At 37.5% G+C, this 15,574-nt stretch overlaps 1 protein-coding gene across 1 annotated transcript in view; it reads right to left on the reverse strand.

The window, feature by feature from the left end:
• Window positions 1-298: 298 nt before the first annotated feature.
• Window positions 299-15,574, reverse strand: part of bchs (WD repeat and FYVE domain containing 3 bchs) — a 33,045-nt gene continuing 17,769 nt past the window's right edge. Inside the window, exons 21-40 of the mRNA XM_072541760.1 lie at window positions 14,917-15,476; window positions 14,346-14,796; window positions 13,175-13,540; window positions 12,405-13,087; window positions 12,108-12,353; window positions 11,688-11,955; window positions 11,195-11,458; window positions 10,896-11,140; window positions 10,372-10,627; window positions 10,039-10,257; window positions 9,465-9,979; window positions 9,173-9,405; window positions 6,688-6,941; window positions 6,304-6,566; window positions 6,031-6,193; window positions 5,733-5,922; window positions 5,365-5,595; window positions 5,159-5,308; window positions 3,664-3,775; window positions 299-3,304 (exon numbers count right to left, since the gene is read on the reverse strand). Coding sequence (XP_072397861.1) covers window positions 3,010-3,304; window positions 3,664-3,775; window positions 5,159-5,308; window positions 5,365-5,595; window positions 5,733-5,922; window positions 6,031-6,193; window positions 6,304-6,566; window positions 6,688-6,941; window positions 9,173-9,405; window positions 9,465-9,979; window positions 10,039-10,257; window positions 10,372-10,627; window positions 10,896-11,140; window positions 11,195-11,458; window positions 11,688-11,955; window positions 12,108-12,353; window positions 12,405-13,087; window positions 13,175-13,540; window positions 14,346-14,796; window positions 14,917-15,476 — 5,964 coding nt within the window. The 3' untranslated portion in view covers window positions 299-3,009. The remainder of the gene's footprint in view (window positions 3,305-3,663; window positions 3,776-5,158; window positions 5,309-5,364; window positions 5,596-5,732; window positions 5,923-6,030; window positions 6,194-6,303; window positions 6,567-6,687; window positions 6,942-9,172; window positions 9,406-9,464; window positions 9,980-10,038; window positions 10,258-10,371; window positions 10,628-10,895; window positions 11,141-11,194; window positions 11,459-11,687; window positions 11,956-12,107; window positions 12,354-12,404; window positions 13,088-13,174; window positions 13,541-14,345; window positions 14,797-14,916; window positions 15,477-15,574) is intronic.

Below are 15,574 nucleotides of genomic sequence, written 5' to 3' on the forward strand. Positions count from 1 at the left end.
ATTTTAAATTCGTCATTAAAAGAATGATTATGATCTAGAAGATGAAGTGCGTATGTAGAATCTGTTTTTTTATTATTGAAAGCCCTTTTATGTTCTGCTATTCGTTTATTAAAATTTCTACCTGTTTGATCAATGTAAGTTTTTGGGCAGTCGCCACATTTAAGTTTGTACACACCACTGTGTAAGTGTTTTTTATGATGGCTCTTGTTGTTTTTAATATATTTGCCTAGGTTGTTATTTGTTCTGAAAGCTGGTGTTATTCCTTTCTTTTTTATGTGTTTGGCTATTTTTATTGATATTTTGCCTGGATATGTAATCGAGCAGAAGGTACTGGGTTTTTTCTCTCGTGGTGGAAATTAGTAGCAGAAGTACCTTCTGCTCGATTACATATCCAGGCAAAATATCAATAAAAATAGCCAAACACATAAAAAAGAAAGGAATAACACCCGCTTTCAGAACAAATAACAACCTAGGCAAATAATTTAAAAACAACAAGAGCCAACATAAAAAACACTTACACAGTGGTATGTACAAACTTAAATGTGGCGACTGCCCAAAAACTTACAGTGGTCAAACAGGTAGAAATTTTAATAAACGAATAGCAGAACATAAAAGGGCTTTCAATAATAGAAAAACAGATTCTACATACGCACTTCACCTTCTAGATCATAATCATTCTTTTAATGACGAATTTAAAATTCTACACATTCAAAATAAAGGCCTTAAGCTATCTTTGTTAGAATCTATGGAAATCAACAAATTAAAAAACACAGATATAATTCTGAATGACCAGCTTGAGACAAACAGTTCTCCTCTCCTCAACCTATTTCATTAGAGACTATAAAGTGTAAACCCATGCCAAAAACAGGTCACTTGAGAAAGGCAATTAGCCGAAACAGCTGTAGTGATAAGAATTTAAAATAAATTTTGTGGAAGTTTTGAAAACAAAGTTTTCAGTGTTTTATTGTTACATAAAATGAATTTCCATCAAGTAACGGTCGATTCCATCAATTAATTTAAAGTTTCCTCATAGAAAAATGGTCCAATAATATTGTGTCTAAATATTCCCAACCAGACATTTATTTTTCGACAATATTGGGTATGACTTTCAATAATATCCTCAGGCTTTCTTGTCGATTAAATCCTATAATTTTTAACATTTGGTTTATTATTTAATGTAAATGTACATTCATCACTAAACAAAATGTTTTTTAAAAATTGTCTGTCTGCATTACCATTCTCTAAAATTTCATAACAAAATTCCGCTCGTCGCTCAGCATCTCCTTCTCTTAGGTTTTGGTGACATTGAAATTTATATGAACGGAATTTATTTCTTTTCAAAATTTTTAAGGCCGTGGAATTATGAATATTAAACTGGTCTGCAATGGCCCGAGAACATATTCTAGGATTTTCTACAACTGCAGGTAATACATTTATTTCATTTTAATTTTCTAAATTTCTTGGTACCTCAGCAATATTGTTTGTACAGGTGCAATTAGAAATCACCGTCCCAGTATTTTCAAAATTTTGTAAAATCCTTTGATTTGTTGAATGACTTGGAATTGGTCTACTGGGACATATTACTCTAAATAAAGAACTGACAATTTGCGCACTATTACCTGAATAAAACATTTTTATTATTGCTACTTTCTCCTCAACTGAATACATTATTCAATCAACTTAATTGTTTTTTAAACAATAAATCACAAAATAAAAATTTTGGCAATTCAAATATTGTTAAATATGTATCAGAAACATCAATATGACCAAACGCAACATGTCATACACGTTCTTGCATCGCGTGTGGCCTGACTTTAAGGGGTGGCCTGAAAAATGTATTATATTCTTACAAAATTTTGGAATACGTTTAATTCGTAGAACAATTTTAATATTTGTTTTCGATACATCTTTCAGTCCTCTACTAATAGTTTTTCTTGACTTTTGGTGTAAAATAATTAGGGAAGCAGGAATTCAACAATTTAGAATTTCCCATTGAGTTTCCTATAACCCGTTTGACGATTCACCATCCTGTATGTAAAAATGTGCAGTGGGACCTTAGATTACAATGTGTGAAGTGTAATACTTTCCTTAATCCTTTTTATGGTGTTATGTGACCGTAAAATAAAGAAGAATCACATGACTATTATATATAGGTTATGTAAAAAAATGTAATGGGACCACAAGTACATGGTTGATAAAATTATAATATGTATTTATGTAGCATTATTTTGGCCTTAAAAGTTATTTTCCTTGTACATTCCATTTTTCGTCAAGATTTTTAATTCTTAAAGGTTACAGTCATTCGAATTTTACTTTAATTTGAGCGATGTATTCACTTGGACACACCCTGTATTCTACTAGACATTTCCGAAAAAAAACGTCGCTCATAAGAATAATTCAATAAACGAAGACTTACCATTTTGCATCAATCAAAAAAATTTAAAGTTACCGAACGTTTTAGATTCCATAATAAAAAATTAAAATATATTATGGAATATTTTTTTTTTAATTCTAAAATTGTGATTGGCGTTGTGGTTGGTTATTAATAGTGAGTTTATTAATAAAACGCCAATTTTTACAGGAAACCTCAACGTCCATCGAGGTCTCCGGATTTTAAAGTTTAAATACAGGAATATGGTTCTCTACACCGACCTGCCAACTGTATGTTACTAACAGCGTTACCAACATAGCTGGCAACACTGGTAACAATAGTGACAAGCACATATAATATCTGTCAGATATAAACTGTCAAATGTCAAAAATTCTATCGACAGCCATGACTAGGTGTCTCGTTAGTGACAGTGTTGACGTTTAAGTCTCACACATACGGCTATTATAGATAAACAAGTAATTTTTATTAATTTTTCTTTTGTAGTTATCCTCTTTAAAGGTTTTACTCCAAAAATATCGACACCTTCTAGTACATTCTCTAATATTCTACAGGATCATCTGCGAGAAGGGCAGTCGAGGTACGTCACATCTACTAAACTCTTACGTCTTTCTATTTCCTTAAGATTTATCCGTCTTTAGGGCGGCGTAACAGCTCTGGCATACCCTGACCGGTTTGAGGATGCGCAGTCTCGAAATTTCGCATTCGAACCTGCTACATTTCGAACAGAAGACTTGGCCGCAGTTACGGCAATGGTGCCGTCGTTCGTATATGCTGAACTTGATGCTGCAGGCGGCGCAGTAATCGGCGCCTTCGTCCTTCAACCAGTGGTCGGCCGCCCTGCCCGGAATGTCGCAAACGCTCCACGAAAAGACCCTACCGCGGGTATCTCCTACGTATACGCTACGGTGGTCCCTAAAATCGTCAAACGCTACGTTTAAGTGTGATACAACAACCAATGCAGTATCTACTCTAATTAATGGAAATGAACCACAATAGTAGTTGAAAATAAGTTTATTTTAAGAAAGATTACCGAAAAAGAAATCAAAAATCAAAATCAACGCATTTTCAACCAAAATTGTGGTTACTTCCAATTAAATGTAGTAGTTAACAGAAATGCCATAAAAAAATAGTTTCGCGATCTGAGATGGTATTACACTAAATGCAAAACAAAAAACAACAAACGTTGTCGACATTAAGGCAGCTAAAATTAAACCTATAACCAACAACGGTTATTGTTTTGCTGTAACGGTTATTATTTTGAATGTACTCACTTAGAAACTGCGAGGGCAGTGATAGAAGCAGGTTCTGTATTGTCTTTTCGATCGAATGCGGTGTGCATGGTTAGCTTACTTCTAAAAACTAGTTGTCTTTGCCACTTAAAACCTGGAAATTGAATTAAAATGCATAAAATCAGCTCTACAATGAAATATGTCAACTAGAAAAAGGGGAATATTGTTAAATATAGGTTGGTAGCTAGTGTAGGTTGGCTATTGTGTAATTATGAGATTCGTCGACGTCATGTTTGTTTGTAAGTGAGAAAATGATAAAGCAAATAAAAAAATGTAGCATGTTGATTCTATTAAAATAAGTTATCCATCAGTAATCAGTTTAATTAAGTAATTTCTAAACTAAATATTTAATAGATATATGAAAGGAAGTGTGGCAATACGCAGACAATACTAACATATAACTTCAAATATCTACAAAAATAATGAAAGTTTAATGACATGGATCTAAAATGACCTTTTTGGAAAACGCTACATAGCAATATCACTCCAGTAAGTGGGAAGTTTGCTTAAAGATTCTATCGCTATCAGATGAGATTCAACTCGACCAAAAAATGTCATAATTGTAACGATGAGTCCAAGCCATCACCGTTAAACCAGCGTGCGCGCGAACCAACCCATGAAGTAGGAAGGTATCGACAGTAGAAAGGGCAAAACTAATTACCAAGCTCCGCTATATAAACCGCAACATTTCCTCATAGAGAGAGAATCGACAGGTGTTGACTGAAGGTTCTCTTCTTCCCTACCCCGGCTTGTGGACGTGTTGAGTTCACAAGTTGTTCCGTCCCATACCGCCGTTACCCGAAGAGCGTGTTGAGCTCTTCACTACCCGTACTCTGAAGCAGTCGTGTTGAGACTGTCGAGGAGTGTCCTATTAACCCGAATCACTTAAGGGACGTTGAGTTGAGTTCCTTTCCTTTCTTTGTACCTATCGTCCGCTGTTATTGAATCGATACAACGTTCCCGTAAAATTTCAAATACACACTCGCTTGCCGATAACACTAATTTCATATGACAAGGTCAAACTTAATTTGAATAAATAGGCCAGGTACTGAGAAGACTAAACCAAATTGTAAATATGTACATAAGATTTTTGTCAATTTAATTTAAGGAAGACAATAAAGTTTTATTTTTATTTTGAACTCTGTCTCTGACTGTCTAAAAGCTACCCGGATAGTGACTCCCACGAGAGGACATCACATAATGTAAACGAATATAGATATTATGATGTCTTCTAGTGTATTTTACGCCTCCCTGTATATAAACTTCTTTATTCTTTGCATGAAAACATGAAAATTCTAGCGAACTGAAAGAAATACAAATAAAAAAGTACTAGAAAATAAAAATGTAAGCTGCGAATCTTATTCAGGTAATGCACATGATTAAAATTAAAATAGACTGCAAAAGGTATATATAGATATAGGTAGAACAAAAATATCGAAATAGTTTGTCAAATATGCCTTAAATGATTATTTCATACCTGGTCGAAGTGAATTCAAAGGATTGGGCGATTTCTTCTTCGTTTCGGATATCATGACGAACGAATCTGTCAGACTAGTGTCAGATTTGCTCGTCCTCAGTCCAGAACCATCATCGATGTCTATGCTAGGGGTTTCCGCACTGTTGCCACCTAAACAAACAAACAAAATTATTCTGAGAGTCGCCGTCAAATCGTTACCAATTTACCTTCACTTTTTCTAAATCCGCAGTGTACCCTCGATCTTCTTCTTCTAGCAGGCGCCACCGGAGGGGCAACCTCTTCTGTGTCGCTGCAAGTGTCTTTCTCGTCTTGTTGTTCGCTCCTCCACTCTTTCGAACTGCTTTCGTTGCTGATCTGCCTGTCTATCGAACTGCGTCTCGTGTTTTCTTCGGAAAGGCTGCTTTCAGAACCTGATTTCATCAAATTACCTGCACTTCCTGCGATAAAAATAACATTTTCGAGTTTATTGATAAATTTTGTAATTAAATTACAATTTTATTGAATAATATTTAAACTTTGATAGATATCTCGACTTATACATTCTTATCTTCATATATAGTTAGTTTAAACTTACCCAAAGACGAGCTGCTCGATACATGTATCTGCTTTACAAGTCTGTGGTGTATTGACGACGGTTTGGAAACTGTATCACTGGGCTTAGGAGATTTTGGTGATTTCGGGGACTTGGGTTCGATCGGGGGCTTGGAACTGATCGAATTAGAGTTCTGATCATCTGGTACTTGCACATAATCGATGGACCACATCTAAAAAGAAAAGTAAAGCATTATTTTAGTTAATATAACTTTATAGGTTATGTGAGGTTAGGATAGCACAATATGGAAGAATTTTTCAGTACATATAAAGGTACTTACTCTTGTCACACCATCCGACGAGCCTGTCATGATGACATTTAGCGAGTCCCATTCGTGAGTCTGCGAAAAAGCAACACATAGGATCTGTTGCATTCGATCAGCTGTGCCAATGCACGTGTTAACACTAGCTAATTCGTCTCCATTAATGCTCCAAACATGCAACCTAAATAACAATGAATTATAACGTTGCTACTATAATAAATAATCCATTATAAATGATTACCGAATTGTAACTTACGAAACATACAGATTAATAATGGAATAAGGACTTACCAGGTGGCAGCACAAGTAGCTATATCTCCTGTAAGATCATTGACAGCCACAGCAGCGACAGGACCGGCGTGGCCTCTGAGCTGTCGTACGAAAACGCCTCTAGACAGATCCCAGATGATCGCAGTGCAGTCTCTTGAACCGGAAATGATGACGTTGTACGCTGGACTCGCAGCTAAGCAAGTGATGGCGTCTGTGTGACCGTACAGGCTGTGTTTTATTGTCAGAGATTTTTTACGAGCTTCATACTCCCACACAGTGACCACCTAAATATTTAACGAAATCGAATTAAGTAACTTCTAAGAATTACTATCAGAATACAGCAAAACTATATTAAATCCAATTTTAAATATTTCAAACAATTTTAAATAGTTCTAAGAATCTTACCGAGCTTGTACCAGCAGTGACAATGGACTTGGGACTCGGACACACGCATGCCAGGATCTCTCCGTTGTTCTGCACGACACTTTCCGATACAAACACAGCCTTATCGCTCTCATAATTGCCTATCCTAAGGGAATGATCCGCAAAACCCCACGCCACGTACTTATTGAACGCTGGGGGCATTAGAACTTTGTTCTGTTCGACAGCTAGGACTGAGCGGTCCACGTGAAGAATTTGACCTACTGGACTTTTCACTTCTGAAACACAATACATGGAATTTGGAACTTTCATGTCAGAAAATATCGATTTTTCAATATCACACATGAACAATTGTAGTTTTTATAGTTTTAAGATAATGTTTATTTATATGATTTTTTTTTATCAATATTGCGTTCAAAATCTCATGGATTATTTTATCTTGTACATGCTAGGATAATACTAGGAAAGCACTGCGATCCCTATCTTGTATATGACACAAAATTACATCATAAAAGCTATTTTTTTATTATTGCACAAAATAAGAACGGAAATCTACATTTTCTTATAGAATGCAAAAAATGAAAATAAATAATTTATCCTAATGCACAAAATTACAACACCATGGCGCCATTATTTCACAAAATGACAGCAGAAAGATGGTGTATTTACTCTTTTCTTATAAAATGCACAAAACACAACAACTAGGAATTATGTTTGAAATTATCTCTTAAAAATCACAAAATAACATTTAAATGGCGTTTTATTATATATTATTGCACAAAATATGTCTTTAACGGCGCAACGTTCCATATTATTGCACAAAATATCTCTTTAACGGCGCAACGTTCCATATTATTGCACAAAATATCTGTGTAACAGCGCTATGTTCCTTGTTATTGCATAAAACATCTGTTTAAAGACGCCGTGTTCCATATTAATACACAAAATTTCTGTTTAACAGCGCAATGTTCCATATTAGTGCGTAAAATATTTGTTTTACGGCGCAATATTCGATATTATTGCACAATATATCTGTTTCACGAAGCAATGTTGCATATTATTGTACAAAATATCTGATTGATGGTTTCGACCGTTACTTGATGGAAATGCATTTTTTGGAACAATAAAACACTGAAAACTTTGTTTTCAAAACTTCCACAAAATTTATTTTAAATTCTTATCACTACAGCTGTTTCGGCTGATTGCCTTTCTCAAGTGATCTGTTTTTGGCATGGGTTTACACTTTATAGTCTCTAATGGAATAGGTTGAGGAGGGGAGAACTGCTTGTCTCAAGCTGGTCATTCAGAATTATATCTGTGTTTTTTAATTTGTTGATTTCCATAGATTCTAACAAAGATAGCTTAAGGCCTTTATTTTGAATGTGGAGAATTTTAAATTCGTCATTAAAAGAATGATTATGATCTAGAAGGTGAAGTGCGTATGTAGAATCTGTTTTTCTATTATTGAAAGCCCTTTTATGTTCTGCTATTCGTTTATTAAAATTTCTACCTGTTTGACCAATGTAAGTTTTTGGGCAGTCGCCACATTTAAGTTTGTACACACCACTGTGTAAGTGTTTTTTATGTTGGCTCTTGTTGTTTTTAATATATTTGCCTAGGTTGTTATTTGTTCTGAAAGCTGGGGTTATTCCTTTCTTTTTTATGTGTTTGGCTATTTTTGTTGATATTTTGCCTGTATATGTGATCGAGCAGAAGGTACTGGGTTTTTTCTCTGGTGATGGAAATACTAAGTTCAGGGCTTTCTTGTGTTGTTTTTGATTTAACATTTTATTAATTGTTTGTTCGTTGTATCCATTGTTTACTGCTATTTGCTTAGTGATATTTAATTCTGTCTCAAAATTGTATTTTGACATAGGAATTGCTGTAAATCTATGTAACATACTATGATAGGCTGCCAGTTTATGTTGTGTGGGTATGGGATGATGAATTGTGAATAGTCGTGTCAGTATGGGTAGGTTTATGAACATAAAAGGGCTTTCAATAATAGAAAAACAGATTCTACATACGCACCTCACCTTCTAGATCATAATCATTCTTTTAATGATGAATTTAAAATTCTCCACATTCAAAATAAAGGCCTTAAGCTATCTTTGTTAGAATCTATGGAAATCAACAAATTAAAAAACACAGATATAATTCTGAATGACCAGCTTGAGACAAACAGTTCTCCCCTCCTCAACCTATTCCATTAGAGACTATAAAGTGTAAACCCATGCCAAAAACAGATCACTTGAGAAAGGCAATCAGCCGAAACAGCTGTAGTGATAAGAATTTAAAATAAATTTTGTGGAAGTTTTGAAAACAAAGTTTTCAGTGTTTTATTGTTATACAAAATATCTGTTTAACGGCGTAATGTTCCATATTATTGCAAAAAATAAGATCATGAAAGCTGCGCATTCCGGATGCGCTTGCAATATGCACAAAGTGGAACAAAGTGCATAAAACAACAAAAAGATATGACTTTATTACAACGATATTATGGCCTTACCTTTGATGGGTTGTAGAGATGGCCTTAAGTTATCGAGATGGTGGAAGAACAACTTCTCTGGTTGTGGAAGAGAAAACGCTTGCACCAGAGATCCCGTATCGATGACGGACGTCCTATTATTAGAACCGGCCATTTTCTTGCAAGGATGAGGTTTCTTAAACAACTGCTTGGGAATTTGACCAAAATTGTTGATGAATCCTATAGTGGCGTTTTTCTTCAAAGGATCGTCGATACTGTAAATAATTATCAGTTGTATATGTGCAAAAAAGAACCGTTGTTTTTTGTTACTTACTTATCTATGTCCACGTTTCCTTCGTAGAAAAGATGATGGAACACATTAACGGCATCCACGGCGGGTTGGCCTTGTTGTTTATACCCAAAAATCAAATCGATCCAGTGGTGAAGATTCTGTGACACGAAATCGCACTCCAGCGCTTGTCTATGCACTCTAATGAACTCTCTGGTATCTTGCTTCGCCCAGGGGGGCAGTACCACGTTGCCAAGACTCACACCATTCTGTTTCACCCCCAAATCGAACTGATTCGAATTACAAAGGTACTCGTCGAGGTAAAAGAATTCGGGGATGAGTTCTTTGACGTCGGCCATGTTGTGTTTGGAAGCCGACAGCCAGGCTTCTTTGACGGAGTGGAACATGCGATCAGCTAAGTCGAAGTGGCCACCTTGGAGTCTCAAGAAATGCTGGGTGAATGGTTCTAAGCGTACCAAATAAGAGCAGACAATCATCGCGCTCGAGTAGTGAGTACCGTAGTGATAGGGTGGCGTTTCGCCGTGAGGGTCGTCCCATTCCTGTTTAAAAAGTACATTAGCAAACAAATGTACAATAAATCAGTTCTGGTTTCACTCACCTTAAATCTTTTCTTAAATTGTTCCAAGCGTTCAGGACTTTGAGCCCCCATTGGCTTCGTGAAGTCCCTAAAGGTGTTAGAATCTGTCAAATCTAGTTCCTCTGAATCATAGTCGGCTAATATCCACGGAAATACCGGGTACTGCATTAGATCATTGTAAGATCTGCCAGCCAAAGTGTTTAAGTACATTAAATACTGGAAGTTTGATATTTCTCCTCTCTAAAAACCATAAAGTAGACGGTAACCATACATGAAACATGTTAGGGTAGTTATATGTCTAGTAGCAGATTTAACTCGTTATAAAATGATAATAATCAATAAATTTGTACTTACCACCCATCTCTGAGTAACGCTGGTTTCACCGATGAGGTTGCTTAACAACCCTGTCGCCTGTTCAACGTTCGCCGTCCTTTTCTGACCAGCCACAGATTGCTGGGCGCTATCAGCTATACCAGTGGCCGTCGCCATGAACCTTTGGTAGACTTTGTTGCGAATTTTGCGCGGAAAAGCCAACAGGTAGTTCCTGCCATCGCCAGAGAACACTTCTAAAGCCATCGGTAGGAGCAGGTATCTTCTTTTGTGCACTTCCCTAAGAGATTAACAGTATAAGAGAAACTACCGTCAAAGTTATCTAATTTCGGGGTTAAACCGCGTCGATTTGTCACGATCGTGTTTCGATTCACTCGTTGGAGCCACTTTCGAAGATTTAGCTACAGTTTGTATACATAAAAACCTGAAGATGACCCCTACGAAGCAGTCAGAAACTCGACACAGTTAAAATCGAGGTAATTCAATACATAATTACAGTTTTTTATAATATAATAGGGTTGTTAAATAATTATTACGCAATAACTAACCTTATATCGTCGTATGAAAACTTTGAACACTGCCTCATGGCTCTGGATCTTCGAGGAGATCCAGGATTTGGCAAAATCGGTTCGTATTCATTGGTGTTATGTGGTACGCTCTCGATATCTCTAATTTCTCGGTTTTTCAGTAGAGTGAACCCGTCCACAACGTAGCAATGTTCTTGGCCGAACAATAAAAGACCTTCTGTAGTATCTAACCCCTGAATCCTCGCACATCTGAACATATATGTAATCTACAAGACATTTTTTGATCAAAAGATTAATAAAAACACATTCATAGATCCTACCTTTTCATTTGCTTCCAACAACCTCATTAAAGTCTGATTGTCAGGTTGAGACGAAGATTCCTCTTCGCCGTCGGCTTCCTCCTGTAGATCATCGGGATCTGACCTCAACCTGGCCAACTGGGAGAGAGCTGGGGGAAAAGGTAGAGGAGACGGTTCTTCTACAACACTATCAGATCTTTCCGGTTCCATCATTCCACTTACTCCCAAGTGCTTTCTCAGTTGGATGGCATTATAGTACTCTTTGCTGTGATAACTGGTAGCTACCTATAAGGAAACACATAGAAAAGCCATAGAATAATATCTAGAAAGAAACCACAACTTAAAATGACCCAATAGAACCTCCCCTACACTTTTTATGACGTTAAAAGATAAGCTATCTAACGACACTTGATCACGTCCCAAAATGGCGGCTACAGCTGTCTATTTTTAACTCACTTGTCAAGTTTTACGCGAATATCGTAATGTTTTACGCTCAAAACCTTAGTGTTCTTACCTTATACTTCAACAAGCCCTTCTCTTGTTCCACCCTGTACGGATAGTGGGAGTAGAACAAATCGTTCTTCATGGTCTTTTTTCGCATCCTGTGTGGACCCTCTGTCATATCCAACATCCACTTGTCCAAAGAACTCGGTTCTGGAGGGCCCCACAGTCCTCGTTCTCGAGTTAGGTCGTTCTCGGTCTGTAGCCACTCCTGGTGAACGTAACGTTGTGTATGCTGAGAGGTGTTCTGGTGCTGCTGACGTCTCATTTCCATCAAACTTCTATAATACGAAAAATAAATGTATTGGTGAGACATAACTGTAAAATTGCGGAAAATTTCTTGTTCAAAAGTTGAAAAACGATTTTAGTATGTAAATCTCAAATGTAATGATAAGAGATAAAGAAAAATGCAAGTATTAACAAAATATCTTACTTTAACAAGTTTATGTGAGAGTACGTCCATGTAAAGGCTCGCTTTTTCCCAATTCTAATGGGAACCTTGATGGTTTCGTCCTTTTTGACCTTGGTTCTACTAGCAAGTCTCGTCAGTCCGCCTGTAACCTTGTGTATCTTGGACTGAATCTGATTATGAAGCTCAAAAGGAACTCTGTACACTGCCTTCCTCTCGCCTTCTACGTAGTTCAACCACAGCTTCGAAGCAGCGTCAAATACTTGGTCCCTAGAAGATATGAGCTTTACATTTCGCCAATTTCCCCAGTTTTGCACTTACCTAACTAGTAGAAGATCTGGCGCTTTGGAATTCTGGTGGGGCTGCGCAAGAGTCACCTTGAACACCTCCTCAATGGCCGGCTTCTTGCATACGTAAAGTTCCTCCCAGACTCTAAGAGCAGCACCTGCCATCAGATTTTTTCCTTGATGGCAATTCAATTGCTCGTCCCTCGATTCAAGATCGCTGCTCGGGTTGACGTGCCACGTGGTCTTCATGTTGGAATCCAGCATTATCTTCATATCTGACGTAAGTTGAAGCAGACAGTAGCTGAGACAGCCGACAAAGTCCAGCTCGTGGTTACCGGCTCCGAAAACTATCAACCTATTAGTCGTAAGCTTGTGCAAAGCTTCCAGTACCGACATCTGGTCCGCTATACTATCTGTAGGCCGGCTCAGCAAGAACAAAATACTCCTATTCAGACAATGGTACAAGCTTTCCAAAGAAATATTTCCCGTTCGTCGTTTAGCCTGACCGATTAACTTGACTATGAAGTCGAATACTTCGTGAGGATCTTTGGTGAGACAGCCTTGCCATAATTTATCGACGATTCTTGCAGTCAGGTAAAAAACGTTAGGAGTGACGTACTGGATGTGAGCTGATAGAAGTGGGACGATAGGTATAGCAGCCTGGTCGCCTACCAGCATGTCTGCTGCCAGTAAATGGTCCATTAAGGTCACCAAGATCTTCAAAGAAACAAATACAACGTTTACATATATTTCCAGATGTAAAATGCAATGGATTGGTCATTATTAGTTATTAAATAGAATTACCTCTGTTTGGTATGTGATTTGCTGACTGTTGCTCGAATTTTCAGGGTAAGCGTCCAAAACCAAATCGATGACAGGCGAATTCTTTCCAGTCAGAGGCAAACTGAGTGAATCAACGACAATAACTCTGATAAAGTCTATGATGAACTGCCTAACTGGATGGTTGATCAAGTTTTGCTCATCAGCAGCACGAGCCATCATCATCAGAGGATCCACTTCGTCTCCCGCTGGAGTAGAGGCACCGCTGCTATCTATGCTGTCACTATTGGTTATCGGAAGAAAGAGAACACTGGCGAGGGCGCTCAGGACCTCCGAAGACATGAATATCGGCATGAATTCCGGCATGTTGTGGTATAGTTGGAATAGTACCTAAATAAATGATAATTAAAATGATGATAAAATTTAGACAAATTCAGAAAATCATTAACTTAGACCAATTATATAATAAATTCTTTCAAAGTCTATCTTCCAAATACAAATTTCTGTAATTTGTTTTTAAGGGGCGTCGTGAAATGCAGCAGAAGCCATAAACGTATGTTTTCTCTTTCTAAAAGTATGTCTTCGTTCACACTAAAACATATACCGTCTAGTTGGGTCCTATCGAGGAGTAGGGTCAAAACGAGAGACAGGCAAGATTCTTAGTCAAATTTCATACTTAGCGGAGGAGTCAAGCCAAGTAGCGCCATCTACTGTATATGACAGAAAGTAAATGCAACTTGTATGTCCCCAAATTACGTAGCAATCGCTGAAACAGTTTTTATCACTACCCAGTGGGGTATAACTATACCAAAACGTATCATAGTGAGAATGAAAACAGACTTTAAAAAAATAAAGAAGAATGGTATTGTTACGCCAAACCCTTGCTACTTCCCTGAATAAACATACTACGCGGTCGATTCATATCATAATGTATCGAATGGGGAAAAACATGATACAAAAAAGAAGATCGCAACAAAGAAAAAGGCAACAAAACCAAATATATAAAAAATAAAGTATTAAATAGTATTAGAGCATACTAAGTCTTAGTAAAATGTACATAAAGCCGTCTTTGGCCATCGAATTTCGCAAAAAAATTGCTATGAACCTCACAGAGAAACTCAAAAATAAAACCGCAAAAGACTTTCATGATATCATCTAAAGTAAATATTATTAGGAAAAACAATCGTGAACTTACTTGAACTATAGATATCGGATGGTTCTGCAACCAGGGCGGCAAACTTCCTTCTTCGGCGTGGGCCATCGCTTTAGCCATCCCCAAAAGTACCACTACGGCCTCGGAGCACAAGCTGATCCTGGGAATGAGACTGCTGATAGGTTGATGGTTGATGGATCCGCCCCACAGGAACGCCCATACCGAATCCAAATCGAACCTCATTTCCGCAGGAAGTAGCTTCGCCGGCTGTCCCATCATCAACGCCGTTATCAAAAAGTACAATTCGGAGATTTCGAGATGGTACGGAAGCAGCCACGATAAAAATTTGAAGCCTGGAATGTGAAGAGCTTCGGACTTAAAATCGTTGCAATGGACATTGTTTAGTTGGTTGCCTAACACGACCGCCATCTTATTGTGCGTCACTTGTTCTGTGTATCGAAGCCAACCGCCATTGTTGAGACCCTCTCGGAACCTAAACGCATTTTTAATAATAAACAACATTAAAAGCAGTGATTTGATCATATTGTTTTAATTTAAAGTAAGTATTAGAAGATTTTCGATCATTTCTAGCAAATTGAAAGAAAAAACTTACCTTCCCAACAAAGAGGGACTCGAACAGATGGCTACCAAGATCCTCATCGCCCAAATCACCGTACTAGAGTGCAAATTCTGTTGCATGAACAATAACAACCAATCAAATCCTAGAGTCTTCACTATTTCTTCACCAATGTGGTTCCTGCTCGAAAAAATCAAAGAATGCAGCAATCCCAAGCACCTGTTCCTGAGCAAAATGTGCTCCCCTTCTCCTTCTCTTTCTGCATCACCTTCCCGAAGCTCCAGAGCTTTTTCTGACTCTTCGGAAGTCGAAGGCAGCGTGGAAGCCATGAATTGTCCAAATAGCAACAAGTCGTTGTATCTGGGTTGGTTGCTGAGCAAAACGCTAAGCAGAGAGAATAGGACTTGTCGTGTGGCTGGATGTTTGACGTCGGGACAGATATGTAGAAGCTTCTCTACCAGCTGGAGCTCCCTCATCACCCAAGAATTGTTTCTTTTTTCGTTGGATTCGGCAGCTAGTTCGTATAGGTGCTCCAGATGCGATCTGAGGAGTTCTCCGGGAGCTTCGTACCAAACTTCAAGGTCACACAAAAGATCCTAAGAAAAAAAATTATACTACAGCTTTCGCAAAAGAAAATGTTAGTTTTAAAAATGTTACACAACAGAAAACGCTCTAAACCTGTGATCGTAAAATT

Source organism: Diabrotica undecimpunctata, chromosome 8, assembly GCF_040954645.1.
Source record: "Diabrotica undecimpunctata isolate CICGRU chromosome 8, icDiaUnde3, whole genome shotgun sequence".
Lineage (NCBI taxonomy): Eukaryota > Metazoa > Arthropoda > Insecta > Coleoptera > Chrysomelidae > Diabrotica > Diabrotica undecimpunctata.